The sequence below is a fragment of the Monopterus albus genome, unplaced genomic scaffold (assembly GCF_001952655.1).
Source record: "Monopterus albus unplaced genomic scaffold, M_albus_1.0 scaffold474.1, whole genome shotgun sequence".
NCBI lineage: Eukaryota > Metazoa > Chordata > Actinopteri > Synbranchiformes > Synbranchidae > Monopterus > Monopterus albus.
The window spans coordinates 128,359-147,280 of record NW_018128354.1 but is presented as its reverse complement, the minus strand read 5'-3'; the positions used below and the strand labels follow the sequence as shown (position 1 = coordinate 147,280).

The following is an 18,922-nucleotide window of genomic DNA, read 5'->3' as shown; positions in this document are numbered from 1 at the left end:
CGTGACGGAACGGGCTCGTCCTCACAGCTGCGGGTGGTCAGGAGCCGGCGCGTCACCGCCAGGACACGGCCAGGACAGGGCCAGGACACCGCCACATGCTCCTGAGGAACCGCTCCAGGTAAAGTGGCCGCTCGTCATTAGCGTCCAGCAGCTTGGTTCCTCTGCGCGTTACACGTGTTGGGGTGAGAACTTCTCTCAGCCACCCCCGACCTGTCGGTGGTCTGCCCGCTGCTCGGCCCCCGCCTTAGTTTAAATTGGAGCTGGTTTGATTTGGGTTCATGTCTGCGCAGTGAGCCAGGTGGTTAACGCAGCCTGTGGTTATTGGGGGGGACACCGGCTGGTAGAAGCTGTCCCCGGTTCAGTGGGGAGCTGGCTCGACCAGGGGGACCAGTGTGAGGAGACTGAGCTCCGTGACATGTAACAAAGTAGGGGACGTGCGCGTCTGGCTGTTTGTTCAGCGGACACGGAGTGAATGTTTCTTCTCCATTGTTCACTGTATGTCTTGGTTAATTGGTTTATTAATATTAGTGCCAGGGACATAAACAGTTAATTTACCATTCATTGTGGCTCTTCAGTAATGTGGGGTTTCAAACAAACAGGAGGAGGTAGTGCATGTGTTGGGGACTATTTTCAGTGGCGGATGAATCCAGGATCTCAGGGCTACATAGAGTAGTTGTTGGTTGTAAACCTTCAGGGTTGCATTGGATGTTTTGCAGTGTTTTGTGTGTGCACGTGAAGAGGAACTCAGATTTTCACCAGACTTCAAGCACAACTAATGATTTGTGGGCGACAGCAGGCTGTGACCTGTGACCTCTGGTCGCTGCACATCCTCAGCAGAAACACTGAGCTAGTCTCAGTGTCTCAGTGCAGTTTATGTGTGTGTGTTCTGTTTTCACTGATGACCACTAACAGCTGTCTATCCTCCCCCCAGGTCTCCTCTGCAGCCCACCATGCCGATCGACATGGCTTTTCCTCTGTACCTGTCCAAAGAGGAGTTTGTCTACAGGACGCCTTCCAAAACATGCGAGCCTGCTCTGAACTCGTGCCTGAGATTTCAGCGCTCCCGCTGTGTGGACCAGACCGGGCCTGAGGACAGCCGAGCCTGCAGCAGAAACGCAGGAAGAGCCAAGAAACAGGTGACGTTTGCAGACCACCAAGGCCTGTCTCTGACCATGGTGAAGACCTTCTCAGAGTTCAGCGACCCCATCGGCATCCCTCTGAACATCCAGGAGCTGCTGAGGCCCGCGCTCTGTGCTGCGGCCGAGGAGGACAAACTGCTGCTGGACTTCACTCAGCCCTCCTCAGACTACCTGCGCTTCCGTCAGAGCCTGGAGAGGAACTACGTCTGCCTGGAGCACTGCGTGCTGAAAGAGAAGGCCTTGGCGGGAACCGTTAAAGTCAGAAACGTGTCCTTTGAGAAGTCGGTGAAGCTGCGTGTGACCTTCGACGGCTGGAAGAGCCACACAGATGTGGACTGTGTGTACCTGAAGGATGCGTATCCCTGCTCGTACAGCGACACCTTCTCCTTCGATGTGCCTCTGCCTGAGGAGCTGCGGCCTCACGAGTGCATCGAGTTCGCCATCTGCTACGAGGTGGGCGGCTGCGAGCACTGGGACAGCAACCAGGGTAGCAACTACAGGATCATCTGGTCCTCCATGAAGAGGAGCCACCAGGATGCCTCCAGCCGCCGCGCTGACGCCTTGGACTTTGAGATTCACTTCGACCGATACGGCAGCCCCACCTGTTCACACGGGCTGTTCCCCGATTGGCCGAGCTATGCCGGTTATGAGAACATCGGCCCGTACTACTGAGCCTGTCGGAGCAGGCGGCTTCCTCAGGGCTGTCACCAGAAGGTCCACAGTCAGAACTCGTGTTGGGTTGTCACTCACCTGCAGACTCGTCAGTTTTAAACATCTGGTTTTAGTGGGGTGGGGTCGGGTGGGGGGCACGTGGGGATTTAAATGCTCCACCTGGTCCGTTGGACCGGAGCTGCACCAACAGCTGTTTCATGTTTCACTGTCAGTTCATCTTCACACTGTTTTTTCCTTTGAGTTGTCTCATGTATAAGGAGACATCACACTGTGTCCTGTGCAGCCCTCGCTGTCCCACAATGCACCGGGGCACCGCCCCAGTCAGCTTTAGGTCCAGGTCATTCTCTCCGACTGCATTTTCACTGTTACATAGGTGGGAAACACAGCTGTTGCCAGGGTTTTGTTTTGTCTAGTGTCATACACACATCTTGGAGGTGAGGGTGGTCTGGGGGGGGGGCTTCACGTCACTGCTGTGGGAAACACGTCGTCACTGAGTTCATCCTCACAATGAACTATTGTTAATCACAGTGTAAACGGGGTTGCCTAGGAGACGGGGTCAGGTGGCCGGACCCTGCAGACTGAGAGTGTCCAGGCTGCTGTTAGTCATAGTTTGGCCTCCGGTGCAAAAGCCAGAGACGCTCAGTTCGCTGTGACGAGAAATCAGAAAATAAATGTTAGGCATTTTTGTATGAAATACACTTGAACAACACTGTACAGGAATAATTACTCAGCTAGCGAACCATTGGGCTGCTGGTGGGACCAGTGGGCGTGCAGCCTCAGCCCAACCTGGCGGCTTAATGATTGACAGGAGCTGCTGGTTCAGGTGATTGCCCAACATGACCGAGTTCCTCTGTCACAGTCGGGCCTGGCAGTCTGGCCATCAGCCTCTAGCAGCTGCTCACTTACAAACAACGTGCAATTCATGTAGATTTTATTAATTTTAGAAATGTGACCCAGAAGACTTGTAGGAGCCTGTCACACAGTGAGAGGCCGTGCAGGACTCACCCCCTATTTTAGTCTGGTGAGTCCTGGTTTTTATCAGCTCCTCATGTTTCAGTGTTTTAACCTGCCACGTTTGCACACAAAGCCACTGAAGAAGAACCACACTGGTCGTGTTGTTGGGGTTTTCACCGGGTGTGGATTTGGGATGTGTCTGCATGCAGGTATTTAATGTCTGAATGGATGTTTGTGATTGAAGAAATGCTGGTCAATAAAGTCGGATATTTTAACTTGTAATGTGTCGTTCATCTTCTTCATGAAGGTCAAGTCCTGCAGCAGTGTCCTGGGTGAGCTCCTGGTTCAACAGAACATTTCTGGCTTTATTTGTACAGGTTACACTCACAAGCCTCACATGTACCAACTAGCTAGAGCTCACATCTCTTTAATACCACGACAGTACTCGGTGATAAAGGAGTTTGGGGGGGAAGCAGTTTTAACCAGTGAATTCTTCTGTCGCCTTAAATCTGGGTTGAATCAGGACACGACTCTGGTGTAGGTGGAGTTCACTGAGCTGTGTCCATGACAGAACCCGATGGTGGCGCTAGAGAGAGTTGGAGCATCACCACAGTGACTACAGCTCATCCTGAGTGCAGCATGAATGTGGGACCCTCATGTCGTCTCAGCCAACCAGCAGCTGATGTGTGGGCTCCACAGCCACATGAAAACTCCATGGGTGTGTGTTACTGCAGTATTCACAGGTGTAGTCTGATTTACCACGGCGCCAGAGGAAGCAGCAGGGGGCTGCTCCTGCAGGGCCCCTCATCCCTGGGCTGCTCACGTTGGTTCCAAGTATATGATCATTGTACATCTACAGTAAACTGGATCAGGACTGTGTGTGCATCTACACTACAGTAAACTGGATTACAGTAAACTGGATCAGGACTGTGTGTGCATCTACACTGTACATCTACAGTAAACTGGATCAGGACTGTGTGCAGCTGCCCAGGCCACTATAAATGTTCCCTATGTGTCAACAGTTTCTTATTTTAGCAGAATAAAGTTAACATCAGCTCACTTTTGGCATTTTTTTGTATCAGGTTTTCTGTTGTTAAAGTCCAAACCCATCCTGGTCTCGTTCTTGTACAGACGAGTGTCACAGTGTCTCTGCTCCTGTGGCCTTAGCGTTAGGACTCAGATGAGCAGATGAACCATGTACAGGTTCACTTGTAATATGAGTGAACGGTGGGCGTCCAGCTGCCATCTGCCCTCTACGGAAGAGCAAGGCCGGTAAAGTGGTCAGGTGGAGGTGACCAGGTCACATCAACCAGAGTCGTTCACGTTACAAAGAACTCTGCACTGATCATGTGTGAATCACATTTCACACTATTGTTCACATGCAAAAGGTGAAAAACCCGTTTTTCATGTGATTTCGTGACATATTTCAGAATATGTTTCAGGTTGTTTCTGAAGCTGCAGGTCACAGGTAACAAAAACAAACAGACGCATGTTGGATCTTTGGACAGATTTCTGTGTTCACCTCCACTGAATGGGTTTTATTAATCTGGAGCAGCTGGTTTTTCCAGAGAAACGTCCTGATCAACCTTTGGCACGGCCCACAGAGACTGAGGCCGTACAATCACTTCAGAAAGATTTCACACCACTGTTTGCACAGTCAAGTTGAATTTGAAGTAGCTGATGCTGATATTTGTGTTTACACTGAAGAATCCAAAGGACAACGTGAAAATGTTTGTAGACTGTTTTGCTGATGTATGAAAAATCAGAATACGTCATATCAGTCACTACCAAAGTCTTCAGAGACATAAACCTGGTAAATGTGATATTATTTGTACAGGGTGATGGAGTAGATGTTGTATTATACTGTACTAAGTATGGTTTGTAAAGTATTCTACTGATTAAAGTACAACACTTTATTGTCACTGTTAATGTTTAGTTATTTTTCTCTTCCACTTGCTGCTTTTCTGCTTGTGCCTCAGGCTTAGTGTTGTGTGGGAAACGTACCTCCACGTCATGACCACCAGGTGGAGACAGAGTCCTCCCTCTGGCCAATCAGTGAACAGCTGCCTTATATTTTCCTGCTTTATCGTGTAAATCGTTCTGTTTTCCATTGGTCTGTATTTACTGCACATGAATCACTTGTCTGTTCATTATATCATCAACTTACTGTGACGAAGACGTGTAATGTTCCAAATGAAAGACGCTGTCGTTATGTTGAAACCCGGATGTTGGCGGCGACTCTTTCTGTGCACTAACTTTAATAATGACAGTTTATATGGGAGGCAGCCTAAATAAAACAGCAGAAGGGATGAGGAGCCAGTGCAGCGGGCTATGGAGCTGTCCACCGCCGGACGTGGAGCTGTCACCTCGTCCCTCTCCTACTCCAGCGAGCACATAAAGCTGATCTGAGGAGCAGAGACGTGCGCACTGAGCTCCAGCAGCCTCGGAGCCGTTTCTATGACACTACCACAAACTTCCCATGAATTCAGCCGTGCAGCGCCTGGCGTGACCGCAGTGCCAGACGGAGGAGAGAGGAGGAGGAAGAGGAGAAAGGGCGGAGGAAGGGAGGAGCAGTGTGCACAGATCTGACGCAGTGTGAGCTGCTGCCGCCTCGTTTCCACTCTGCACTGCCAGGAATACACGGAGCTGCTCGGAAAGCCCCCAGAAACCCGCGGATCGATCCACAAACCAGCATCCAGAGGACGGGCTCTGTGGCGATGGGGACGCCGGTGATGACCGAAACGCACCGGACCTCTGGTTTGGGATTAGACGCGGAGCAGTGACGACGGTGGTTTGCTTTCATTGTGCGCTGAGTGGCGCAGGAGAAAAGGATGCTTCCGCGGACACACACACTCCGTCTGGTCCCGTTGAAAAGCTCGATCATTTCTCGACAGAACCTGGCCTTTCTGCCGTGCCTGACGGAGGGTTTATTGTTGATGAGCGTGCTGATCTATGCAGGACCCCCTCCACCATGCTGGCCGCTCCGGAGCCATGAAAACTCTCAATGAAAACAAGGACGACGACGAGGAGGAGGAGGAGGAGGAGGGGTCGGGCTGTAACGCCATGGAGGACAAGGAGAACAATCTGAAAACGGCCAGGTTGTGGAGGGACGCCGCCCTGCGCTCCAGGAAGCTGCGGAGCAACCTGCGCCAGCTCACCCTCTGCTCCAAAAACAACCAGATCATACTGCCTGAGGATATAGCAGAGATAGAGGTGCTCAATCTGGGCAACAACTCCCTGCAGGAGCTACCCGACGGGCTGGGGGCCGCCCTCAACAACCTGCGCATCCTCATCCTTCGCAGGAATAAGTTCACCTTTGTCCCCCTGGTGGTGTTTGAACTGGGGCAGCTGGTGGAGCTGGACATGAGCCACAACTGCCTGAGAAGCCTCCCCGAAGGTGTGGGCCACCTGAAGGGGCTGAAGAAGCTATGCATCAGTCACAACAAAATCCAGTATCTGCCAGCTCAGATTGGAGCACTTCAGTTTTTGGAGGAACTGGACATTAGTTTCAACGATCTGCACAACCTGCCCAGGACTTTCTCCAGCCTCGCCAGGCTGCGCACTCTGGATGCAGATCACAACAAGCTGAACCAGTTCCCCCCTGAGATCCTGGCCCTCAGCGAGCTGGAGGAACTCGACTGCTCCGGGAACAAGTTTGAGGTGTTACCAGCAGACGTCATGAAGCTGCAGTCCATCAAAATCCTGTGGCTCAGCTGTCTCCACATGTCCACATTACCTGACACATTCTGTCACCTGCACAACCTGGAGAGCCTGATGCTGGACGGGAACAACCTCACAGCGCTTCCGCCTTCGTTTGGAAACCTACAAAGACTCAAAATGATCAATTTGTCCTCTAATGAGTTTGAGAACTTCCCCCATGTGATTTTAAGCATCACAGGATTAGAGGAACTCTACCTAAGCAGGAATAAACTGACTCATATTCCAGAGGGCATCGGGCAGCTGGGGAAGCTGGCGAACCTCTGGCTGGATAATAACAGCATCAGCTTTCTGCCTGACTCTGTCGTGGAGCTGGACAAGTTGGAGGAGCTTGTTTTACAGGGTAACCAAATAGCCATACTTCCAGATAACTTTGGAAAGCTGTCCAATGTGAACATCTGGAAGGTGAAGGACAACCCTCTCATCCAGCCTCCATATGAGGTGTGTATGAAGGGGATCCCTTACATCGCAGCCTATCAGAAGGAGCTCGCACATTCACAGCTTGCTGTAAAGCCGCGACTGAAACTGGTCCTGATGGGAATGCAGAGCGCTGGGAAAACCCGGCTGAGGCAGAGCGTGGTTGGCAGTCAGCAGGAGGCCCAAGGGATCAAGGGAAACGGAGGAATCGAAGTCACTAACTGGGTGGCAGATGCTGAGCGCTGTCTCACATTTCTAGTGTACGACTTGTCAGGGAAGCAAAACTATGACCTCATCAAACCCTTTTTCCTGTCCCCCGGTGCTCTCTACATCCTTGTTGTCAATCTCAAAACATATTCTCCCAAAAACTTTTACGCCCATGTCGGGTATTTCCTGCACCTCCTCGCTGCCAAAGTGCCCCATACTGTTGTGTGCTTGGTGGGCACACACACAGACCTGTGTGAGGAGGCGGAGCTGGAGGAGAAGAGTCTGGACATCCACAGACAGATCGGTCTGCAGGAGAAGAAGGACAGGCGGACCCTGAGGAACCTGGCTCTGCAGGTGGACCAGGCACTGGAGCAGGGCTACAACGTCCGCACCTCCAGCCCCCACGTCCTTTTCTACGGAGTCTCAGACAGGAACCTGAGGCGCAGGAAAGCTCAGCTGCAGTACATGCTGAACCACCGGCTGCAGATCCTGTCTCCAGTCTTGAGTGTCAGTTGCACCGAGAACCAGATGAACATCCAGAGATTGAGGGAGAAGCTCATGTCTGTCGCAGACCACAGGGAGATCTTCCCCAACCTCCACCGTGTGCTGCCAAAGTCCTGGCAGATGTTGGAGGAGTTGCACTTTAAGCCCAAAGACCTGTGGCTCTCCTGGTGGGACTCGGCCCGTCTGGGCCTCCAGGTGGGGCTCACAGAGGACCGACTACAGAGCGCCTTATCCTACCTGCATGAGAGCGGGAAGCTGCTCTACTTTGAGGACAGCCTCACCCTGAAGGAGTATGTGTTTCACAACCTGCCACGTTTCATTGCAATCCTTAATGTCTTCTTCCAGAGGGATGAGTCCACTCTGCTGGACCGGCTGCTGGCTGAGGGGGAGAGGGGGGACAAAAGCAGGGTCAGTCTGGTTATAGAGGACGAGAAGGGTGAGAACCTCAGGGTGAACCATCTTCAGCACCATGTGGAGGGATTCCTCCAGCACGGCCTTTTGCCCTCCAACATCATCCGCCTGCTCCTCAGGCCACTCATCCAGACCCAGCAGGACCTGCACCTCGTCATGGAGCTGCTGGAGAAGATGGGCATCTGCTACTGCATCAACAAACCCCGTAGCAAGCCTCTGAATGGAGCCACGGCGTGGTACAAGTTCCCCAGCTACGTCAGCAACGAGGAGCTCCGGGCGGAGGCCTCGGCCGATGGGAGCTGTCTGCCCCATTGTCACGCCTTCTCTGTGGAGCAGCTGCACATCCAGTACAGCTTCCCCTTCCTGTTTCCTCCCGGGCTGTTCTCCCGCTTCAGTGTGCAGATCAACAGCCACGTGGTCCAGAGGTCGGACGGCAGGCGTCAGATCCTGGCATATCGAGGTAAAGTCCCCGTGGTCATCAGTCACCAGCCGTCCAGAGGGAATCTGCAGACAGAGACACTATCCATCGCCAGCCACGCCTCGCTGCCCAACATCTGGACCGCATGGCAGGCCATCACCCCGCTGGTGGAGGAGCTGAATGTGCTGCTGCAGGAGTGGCCTGGCCTGCACTACTCGGTACATATCCTCTGCTCCAAGTGCCTCAAGAGAGGGTCGTCCAGCCCACACGCCTTTCCAGGTAAATCCTCTGTCATTCCTTCACAGTTCACCAGATGTTTCCAGCTGTCAGGGTACAGCAGCAAGTCTGAGCCTGTTTGTGGCCTCTTTATAAACAGCCCGCTGATGTGCACGTCATAGACACCAGCAGTATAACACATCTTATGTAATATACAGGTAATACACTACAAATCAGTACTTAGGTTTATTGACGAGTCAGCACATCTCTGGGCTGTTTCCTCTTCCTGCACTTTCATTTTCTTTTTCCCTCTTTTTGTTGCAGCTTTACTGTGATAGATATTTTCCTCCACAAAGATGAGTTTGCATTTGACTAGTGTAGTAAAAGAGTCGGCTCCATCTCCAGACTTGTGTTGCTGCTCGTTTCCCAGTTGTTCATGTTGACCTGAGTACAGCTCTGATGTCTTTGGGTTCCTAACAGTTGGTAGGAGGAAAGGTCATTCAGACCACAGAGCTTTAGGAAGCTGTGACACGGTAACGCTAACCAGTGAGTGGAGACTGAAATCAGCAGCTGAATGTTTCTGGCAGGAAGAGGAGCTGCAGCCTCGCTGAGGGAGGAGAGTGTGTTTCCTGTCAGGCTGAATGATTTGTCTTGTAAAAAAGATGATGCTGGTGTTGTTCTGTTTTCTTGGTCTCCATGGTGATGTGCAGGTCACGTGATCAGTCAGCTGTGTGTAAAGAAACCAGGAGCAGCCTGGGACTGTGTGATGAAGCACAGAGAGCTGAAAGCTGCACCTCGCTGCACTGTGGTCCTGGTCGTCTCTGTGTGCTCAGCTCTGTTTTCCTCTCCACGCTACTGTAACAGAGTGAGATGAACCTAGAGGAACGTCTGCATCACCCATTAACCAGCTGCAGCCAGATGACTTCATACTTTTACAGTCAGAAGCTCGGTCAGAGGGGGCGGGGGGTATTAGGTCAGCTATAGACCAGGGTCCTCAGAGCCACGGCCTGACCTGCTGTCTGTGCGCCTCTGGCTGGTAGCTCTGTAACGTGATATGATGTGGAGGCATCTGTCAGATGCTAACAGCTTCAACCACAGGTTACTGGGTTCTGGACACGTTAATGTGTCTGCAGCTTCCAGCTTTTCTCTACAGACCTGATGTGGAGCTCAGACTCGTGAAGCTGAAGCTGTGCAGAGGACTCCTGCTGCTCTTTGTCTTATTTAATTTACTTCACTTGTTTCTTTATCTTTCTGAGACTCAGACGTTCAGACTGATCCTGCTCTTGTCTGTACAGTACATGAGAAGCTCAGCAGCTGGTTGGTTAGCTTAGCTTAGCTTAGCTTAGCTTGGCTTAGCTTAGCTTAGCTTAGCTTGGCTTAGCTTGGCTGAGGCTTAGCCTGGCTAACTGCCTGTTTTTGGCTTTGTCAGCAGAAATGTCTCTGCACTGTTTGTTTTGATGCTAGAACATGTGGCAGCTCAACAGAGACTAAAACAAAGTTTACTGATTTGACCACTGAAGGAGGTGGAGGTGGGTTGTGTCGCTGCAGGTCTGGAAGGCACTATGGCAGAAACAGGTGATATTTAAGGACAGACTGACAAACGGGTCAGCTGGAGAAACACGGGGAGGACGGTCACCGGCCAGAAGACGACAGATGAGTGAAGGTGAATTTGACAGTGTGGGGAACCGAGGGAGAGTAAAGGTGGAGCAGGAGTGAAGCATGAATCCTGGCTAGAAGGATCTTCCTTATTTAGGCTTTGCCTGAGCTTCAGGCGGCGTCCTCATGTCACTGAGCAGTGGATCAGTGCCCCGAGGTTCATCCTCACTGCCAAAGATAAATGTCGGTGGAAACAGTCGTGTAGCTCAGCTGGTTTTACAGACATGACTGGCGCTGTCTCAGCTGTTCCTACACCTGCTCTGCTCTTACGGTATACCCGTCTGACTTATTTCATTTAGGTACAGATGTGCTCTTGCCTCTTCTGCCTCTGCTCCTGCTCAAAGAGCCTGTCCCTGTCTCTGTGGATTACTTCCTGTCTGAGTCATTCAGCACGAGCCTCTCAGGTTTTTAGCTTTTATGGTGGCGTACTGAAGCCTCAATGTGGTACTGTGGTCCAGGATGTAGACCTGTGATTACACTAATGCACACGGGCTCCCAGAGGGCCGGGCTCCTGTAGTGGCTCTGGGAGTTTGGTGCGTTTTCACACCCAGAGAGAGAGAGAGAGTGTGATCCACAGTCAGACGCTGGGTTTCCATGTAGAAATCACACTATGTGATTAAATAATGTAAAGAAGTGATTCAGTGTTTTTAATGTGGAGCTGTGAAACAGGCTTTTAGAGCTGGAATGATCAATTAGGAGCAAAGGATGAGTCAGCAACAGTTTGGCTTTGTGTGTGTGTGTGTGTGTGGGGGGGGGTTCATGTGCTTGTGTAAACCGAGGATTTGGGTGTCACTCCTATAAATGTGTATGTAACCTGGCACCTGACTGAACCGCCTCATTTTAAAAAGTGCTGCAGAGAATCAAGTCAGATCTAAGACACAGACAGAACAGATGCCCGGCCGTGCTCAGGTGGACTTCGAAGCTCCTGGTTGCAGCAGTGAGTTTTAGGCTTTTTAAAGGTTTGACCAAGGAAAACGATTAGTTGGTGCTGTGTAACGCCAAGCCAGAGGACTGTGCCATGTAGTAAACCCAGACAGAAACTGGCAGGAAACACTGGCTTGTGTTGGCGTCTGAGCCTGGATGTGACGACAGAGTCTGTGTGTGATTCCAGCGTTGAGGTTTAATGAGTCAGTTTATGGCCGAGTCACATCTGAGGGCCTGATAAGACACAGGTTCCTCACAGAGTGCACTTTCTGCTTCAGTGGAAGCAGCTCGGTTCAGTTTCCTCACCGCGTCATTCATTCATGTGAAGTCCCAAGTTTCTCTCTGATGTTTTATAGTTGGAGCTCAGCTGCACTCAGAGCAGGGAAACGGGTGTGTTGGATTAGGGAAGTGGATACAGGTGGAGAAGGAGGTGACCATAAACAACGGGGCTCTGACGGCTGCATCTGGTTCCCAGTCTGTAAAGTGTGACGAGTGCAGGAGGCAGCGCTGTGGGTCGTGCTAACCCTGCACTCTGTTATAGAGACTCGAGGACCAAACACAGTGTGTGTTGGGTCGAACCGCTCCTTCCCAAACCCACTGACATGAATCGCTTCAAACACTTGTCTCCAAGTCCGTCTGCAGCTGGGACAACGGCACGCTGTGCTGGATCTACCTGCAGGTCAACCCAGTGTCTGAGTGCACAGACACGTGTCTCTGTACAGAGACGTCTCAGTTCCTGGCAGAGAGCAGCGTGGTTTGTCTGGCCTTTTATGGACATGATATTTATGGCTGCAGCGTGTTGATGGTGAGTTCGGGCTCCGCAGAGCAGAGCAGACTAAACTGTTTGTCTTCTGTGCATTATTCTTCTCCTGTTGTTTGATAATCACTCCTCTTCATCCACAGGTTTGAGTGAAGAGCTGACTGTAGGTCACTGGATGTTCACGTCAGAGCAGAGCCACATGTTCCCTGAGCCTCACTGGACTGTCAGGTTGACCCCAAGACAGACAGACAGACACAGAAACAGGTTCAGCTTTGACAGTGCAGACATCCAGAGATACCCCAGTGTCCAGCCTCACTTTAACTGGTGGACATGTCAGTGTTGGACATCGTGGCCTTTGTTGGCTGTAGCACACTGCTGCTCTTTATCCTCACCCCACAGTAAAATGGCCCATTGTGCCTTAATGTAAACAGCAGCAGTGTCAGTCACTGGTGGTTAGCGTCTGTTTTAAGGGTGTTTCACAGCATGTCTCCTGTCTGTTAATGTGCTGACAGGAGACGTGCTGTCCACGTCCTGTCCAGGTTCTGTCCACATCCTGTCTGGGTCTGGGTCCTGTCCAAGTGCAGCAGCTGATTGCTGTCAGTGTCCATCCTGTCTGGGTCTGGGTCCTGTCCAGGTGCAGCTGCTGATTGCTGTCAGTGTAGAGGATAACTGATTGGCTCTGTTGTCACTGTGCACAAGTCCCATCCAGATACTAGAAGCAACGATGAACATGTGAGTCCAGACCCTGGTTCAGCTTATCGCTCTGTGTCGTAGACCTCCACTGTTGTCCACCGACAGCAGCTAGCAGAGCACGCTGTGCACAGTGAGGCCGTGCTCTGTTTGCTGGAAACAGACGGGCCTCACGTTTCCTGAGGAAGAAAGACAAACGGACTAAATCACTGGCTGCTTCCTTTCATGGTCCAAACCCAGAGGTTTGTGTTGCAGGTGTTTCCCCTTGGACAAAGGCTCAAATGGCAAATGGATTGTTGGGACAGATAAACTTTCTGTTGACCAGCCTGCGGTTGCAGCTCTGTGTGTGCACGGTGGAGCTGCTGAGCACACGTGTATCAGGCTCGAGTGTGGGAGCACTTTCCCTCTCTGGCGACCTCAGTGTGACTCCCTGCTGCTCAGGCAGCTCCTCTTCATCCAGTTGGAGGATCAGTGGGATTAAACCGAGCCACAGATCCAGTAGCTGAGCTGTGACTCACTGTGACTCACTGTGACCAGCCTGTCCCTCAGGTGTCGGCTCCCTGCAGACTGTCTCCTCCCACTGGTCACACTCACACGTTTGTTTTCTTGTTGTCGACCTGTTTCAGTTTCAGGCTTCGCTCCTCAGCCAACACCTGAGCTGGTTATTGCCAACCTGCGACAGCTATTAGTCTGAACGTGTGTTTCACTGAACCTTTCACTGATCTGAGCCTCACTTTAACAGACTGGGCCTGGTTTTACAGACTGACATAAACCAGATGTGCAGTCAGCTCAGAGGTCACTGTTACAGCAGCTCCTAGGAGCACGGTCTGTTTTAACACTAACAGACTTGGTTTCATGTCGTACGGCTTTAACCTCTGATTAACACGTTGATAATGCTGGTCCCAACAGACAGCGGGGGATACAGAGATGACAGTACAGACCCACCAGGTTTATTCCTGCCCCGGTCGGCTGCAGAAGTCCATGTGCTGACAGAGCCACTGCAAACAAACCAGCGAGTTAGAGTCATCGTTTTATTCTTCGTCTCTGTCTTTGGGTGAGGTCTCTCCTTAAGGTCTCTCATTGTCTCATAGCTTTTGTGGAAACAACAGTTAAACCCAGAACCAAATTCATGTTTCCTGTGCAGATTTTAAAATCTCTAAGACTCAGAGCTGAGGGGGGGCTGGAACCGGGTCAGGAGGATTGTTTCTGACTAATGAGGGCCAGCAGCGAATAAGCAAAGGGCTGATTTAATGACAGTACATAGGCACAGCTGGACTGACAGGATCAGTAAGGGGTGAGCGCACACTGGAGTCATGGGGATGGTCCTGGTAACAAACCGCTGTGGTGCTTTAAGCTTCTGTAAGTTGTTAATATGACCGGTCTGACAAAGTGATACTCAGCTTGTTGAGCCACTGAGTTTAGGGGCCGGCCCCCGTCCCAGGGGTCACAAACAGGCCTGAGCTACACGTGTGTGATGGACCTTTGACTTTTAGTTTTGTTTATGGGATCGACTCCAAACAGGAGAAGCAGAGTGTCACTGCACAGCGGTGGAGAGCGGGGATGAGTTCTCTGTCGGCTGCTCCCACGGTGTGAGGTGTCACTGAGACGGAGGATGTGAGACGTGTCTGAACAGCGCACGCCGCCGGTTTATTGGGAGGAGACTGAAGTGATGAAACTGTGCTTTGATTTGAGACGTATTAGAAACAGCTGGAGCGTTTTAAAGCGTCTGAGGAAACTGTCTCCAGGATGTGAAGCTTAAAGTTACGGTCTGTGCAGATTCTCAGTCATCCAGGTCATAGTAAACTGAAAAAACCTTAGAAATCTAAGTCCAGTTAGAAGTTACAGCGCTCGCTTTTCTCTCAGGTTCGTCATGTTGAATCGTGTCCGTTCGTCTGATTCCACTGAAACGTCCTTTGTCTGACTGGAGACGAGCTGGAGGCAGCAGCAGAGGACGCCGGTCTAACTCAGAAACGCTGTAGGTGTCTTCATCACTTCTTGTTATGCCAGTGCTGGGGACTAATCTGGTGGAGACCATGATGATCCTGTTACATCATCCTGCAGTAATCCTGTGGTGTGGTGGCAGGAATGGGATGAACACACAGTTTATCAGGGCAGGTCTGACGTAACGCTACCTCATCAGCCCAGGAAAGAGCTGTGTCATCACCAGAGCATCAGACAGGAAGTTCTCTCACGTGTAGGCAGCTCCGTACTTGGGTTGTCTGCCACAGTGCAGCCATGTTGTTGACCCTGGATGATGAATCACCTTCTCAGATCAGGCTTCTGTGATTGTATTGTCACATGGAAACCGTTCAGTCATGTTGGGGACCAGTTCATGAACATGTGTGTTTCCTCCTGTGTTTTGATGCTCAGTCTAACCTGCACTAGAGCTCCTGCATGTCCACGGTGTCACTGTAAAACCGGTTTCCTTGTCCTGGTCCTTCCACGGTGAAGCTGGTGCTCGTATGTCCCCAAACTTAGTTTAGTTGGCTCGTTTCCTAAAGATGTGTTCATTTGACCAAACTGAGACCAAAACAAAACCTGTGATTCTTCAGAAATGTGAAAAGATCTTTAGATGCAAAGACATGAGCTGCAGAGTTCAGTGTCCTCACGTCTCGTCCACGTCCTGCTTCTGTCTTCCTGTGCTTTCTCCCAGAAAGCAGAGTTTTCAGGGAGCGTTCAGTGGTTCTGGGAGCTCCAAGTCCTGACAGCTAAATAGCAGCGTGGCAGCGGGACGGAGACCACGGCGAGGTGTTTGGCTGCTCACCACAACCAGCTGGCAGTTTGTCGGTGTGCAGCCCAGTAAACTGTGGATCCCTGACACTGCTGGTGTCGGCCTCCAGCTGCTCAAGATAGATCCACACTTCAAAGACTCTGCAGGCTCCGCTTTAACATCTGTTCTCTGTGCTTTGCTTCCAGAGTTACAGAAGTGTAGGCCGTGCGCTGCAGGGTCAGTGCTGTTTAAACCAACACAAAGGTTTCAGCAGTGATGAGTTGGTTTTTTGTTTCCACACTGAGGGTCTGTGTGTCTCAGCAGCTTGAAGGGTCTCGTGTTTTAATGCTATGAACTAGTTTCATGTCCATGTTGATCAGTTTCCCAGTGAAACAGTGAATCTGTAACTCTTCAGGCACCAGCAGCTTCAGCTCGCGCCTCTGCTCAGACGTGACATCTGAAATAGACTCTTTCTGATCCTTGTTTTATCCTGTGCTGGTCTGAGTCCTCTGCAGGCTCTGGACCAGTGCTCAGACCTGCTGCGGGACCAGGCCGAGTTATTTCTGGTCGGTTTCCTCTGTGGAAGTCACCACACATTCCTGAGGATCAGTGCAGCTGCTGATCACAGCGGATCGTCTCACTGGCTGTGTTTGAAGCGATGGGGTTGACAGCCGACTCTCCATCCTCATCCTGCGGCTGATCCTGCTCCATTTCACATATCCTGCTTTTCTCTGGTTGATCTCACACACGGCTCTCAGCCCAGCTCCTCTGGGGCCGGTGGGCTCACACTGGGATTCCACACAGGGCAGATGACGCAGTAACAACGGCCTGCGGCTGTGGGAGAGTCACTGCTGTCTGCTAATGACCATTAGTATGAGCAGTGCTGCACGTCCTGTGTTCACAGCTTCAGCGGCTGCAGGGCCTGAAGTTGTCCAGTGGTTCCTCAGGTACTCGGAGGAACACGTACACAGGTGATGGAGGAGGGTTTGCAAACGCTGAAATGGATTTGATCTGATGTGTTTATGGCCTCAGATGATGATTTACATGTTAAACAGAGCTGCTCAGATCCTTCACTTCAGTAAAAGTACTGACCCCACACTGTGAATACTCCTGTGTACCTTAAGTACAAGTACAGAAGTATCATCAGCAAGGATTACTGTGTACTTTCACTGCTCCAGTATTGTGCTACTCTGAGCACTTTAGAAACTGTGTGCAGCTTTCTGCTCCACATCATTGTGTTTGTATCGGGGGTTTTAAAAACTGTTTAATGTAGCTGAGGAGAATTTAATCTCCCTGCAAAGGAGCAGTTATTCAGAAACATATCCAAAACATTCACGTTTGGAGATGTGAGGTTTTCACTGGACAGGGAGAAGATAACTCCAGCTGTTCATACGGGTACTGCAGTAAAGTAGTAGTGCACTAGAAGTATGAGGCTGCATCAAATAGAAATACTCCAGTAAACTACTTCAGTAAATGTACTTGCTTTTGAAAGCTGTGGGCACATGCACACACCTTCCCGCCCTCAGATCAGTGTGTGTGTGTGCGACATGGCTGATCATCTCTGAGCCTGAGCCTTCGGCCTTCTCTTCAGCAGCTGCTCCTCACTCATCCATTCACGTTGCTGCACATTAACCCCTTCGCTTGTCCTGAGCTCAGGATTAGGGGAGGGCGGGCTCGGGTTTCACTCGGTGTGTCCCATCTGTCGCGGTGTGAGGAAGGAGAAAGATCACAGTACGTCAGCCGAGACGCCACAGTCTCAGGTTTCCATTAGGTTTGGTTGGTGGCTCGTAGACGAGGTGAATGTTTGGGACATTTCCTAAGAATCCCCTCCCAGGTGGACACGGTCTGTGACAGAGACACGGTGTCTGAGGGACCTCTCACATGACTTTGATGTTTCTGCACTGAGACCTGATCGTCTCTCTACACTGTGACATAAACTGGTTTCACCTCCCATATGATCTTCTGTTCTCAGCCCCATCCTCAGCCTGACCTGGTTTAGAGACTGTGTGTGTGTGTGTGTGTGTGTGTGTGTGCCCACGCTGAGCAGATCTTTCTCCCAGTGAGAGGAGAGACAGGATCGTCCTTCATCAGTGTTCATAGAAATGATGGTTGTGTACTGGAAGTCTCTGAGTGTGCACGGCCACACGATGGTTAGTGTAAGGTGTCGCCTGCTAGCCCGGTCAGCTTGAGCCCAGATGTCTTTCAGTTCCTCCTCAGACTCACACTGAGGAAGTGAAAGCGGATGTCTGTGCAGCCTGGAGACATTTGTGAATGCAGCTCAGCGAGGCTCCTTCACTGGTGTTTCCAAACATCCCGTGGGAGTTTCCTGGAGACGGAGAAGCTCACCCTGCTCCGCCCCATCCTCAGCCTGACCTGGTTTAGAGACTGTGTGTGTGTGTGTGTGTGTGTGTGTGTGTGCCCACGCTGAGCAGATCTTTCTCCCAGTGAGAGGAGAGACAGGACCGTCCTTCATCAGTGTTCATAGAAATGATGGTTGTGTACTGGAAGTCTCTGAGTGTGCACGGCCACACGATGGTTAGTGGAAGGTGTCGCCTGCTAGCCCAAGGAGCTCACCCGGCTCCCAGAGAGGTGGCTGCAGGAGGAGGAGGAGGGAGTGCTGCGTCTACCTGCTGGTGTGTCAGAGCAGGGGGGAGGGGGGAGATGTGAGACCTGCACATTCCTGTGTGTTGATGTCAGGCCTTTGTGGGTTGTTGTGCGACTGCCCTCAGTCACAGTGGAGGAGGAGTTACCAGGCTTTGACCTAATTCAGGCCTCCAGTTGTGAACCACATGTGAGCTCAAAGAGCAGCAGCACAGTCTGAAAATACTCTGGCTTCATTCAGACTCTCTGGGCTGTAAAACTGTGAGCGTGTAGGAAAGTAAAAGTAAATTCCACTGGGACATAAACGCTGCCAGTCACTCCTTTGTCCTGCGACTGTCAGCCACCAGGATCCAGCTGAGCCTTGTGTAACGTGGTGATGGGCGAGGTATCGTCATGTGTCTATGTTTATGTGCCTTTACTGTGTGTGGACATAGTATCAGACTCAGCCTGCTGAGTTTCACACAGAGGGGACACACCCTGAGGATGATCACACACAGCCTGCACATAGTGGAGTGAACCCGAGTAGCCTGACTGCATGTGGCTTCCACAGCAGACAGACCTCAGAGACAACACAAGTGATCAATAGTCCTAATGGACTGATGGATGGACGGGGGAGTGCCGTCTGCTGCTGCTGCTGCTGGACACAGGGTGGTGCTCTCCACCACAGAGTGTAGCAGAGGGCGAACAGTAACCAGTGCTGTCGACCTGGAACCAGATCAGCCAGTCTGGGAGAGTCACACCCACGTGATGATAGGTTGTATTGATTTAGTATCAAGTCAGAGGAGCAGCTTGTTTACTGCCTGTTCTGCCTCTTTTACTGAATGGATCGTCTTCTTGTACCCAGGGTGCACGTTGATGTTCCAGGTGGGTTTTCTTACTAAGGCTGTGATAAAGGAAACGGTCAGATTTCAAATCAAGTCAAATTT

The 18,922-nt window shown here is 51.3% G+C and overlaps 2 protein-coding genes across 4 annotated transcripts in view; both read left to right on the top strand.

The window, feature by feature from the left end:
- Window positions 1–14: 14 nt before the first annotated feature.
- On the top strand, window positions 15–2,411 carry ppp1r3b (protein phosphatase 1, regulatory subunit 3B). Of its 2 annotated transcripts, none has more exons than XM_020587697.1 (2): window positions 15–118; window positions 932–2,411. In XM_020587697.1, exons 1-2 carry the CDS (start codon window positions 96–98, stop codon window positions 1,809–1,811), a joined length of 903 nt encoding a protein of 300 aa, XP_020443353.1. In that variant the 5' UTR covers window positions 15–95; the 3' UTR covers window positions 1,812–2,411. The 2 variants fall into 2 exon arrangements, with proteins under 2 accessions (XP_020443353.1, XP_020443354.1); XM_020587698.1 differs by lacking the exon at window positions 15–118 and adding an exon at window positions 129–182.
- A 2,687-nt stretch (window positions 2,412–5,098) lies between these two features.
- Window positions 5,099–18,922, top strand: part of mfhas1 (multifunctional ROCO family signaling regulator 1) — an 18,438-nt gene continuing 4,614 nt past the window's right edge. For both annotated transcript variants that reach the window (XR_002273788.1, XM_020587709.1), the window contains exon 1: window positions 5,099–8,718. Coding sequence is in view for 1 of the 2 variants with exons in the window: in XM_020587709.1 (XP_020443365.1) it covers window positions 5,718–8,718 (3,001 nt within the window). In the remaining variant the exon portion in view is untranslated. The remainder of the gene's footprint in view (window positions 8,719–18,922) is intronic.

What these genes read in the sequence shown, in the direction of transcription:
- ppp1r3b (XM_020587697.1), top strand. Translation starts at nt 96, where the DNA reads ATGCTCCTGAGGAACCGCTCCAG. An exon ending in CTCCTGAGGAACCGCTCCAG is followed by an intron (nt 119 to 931) that starts GTAAAGTGGCCG and finishes TCCTCCCCCCAG; the next exon opens with GTCTCCTCTGCAGCCCACCA.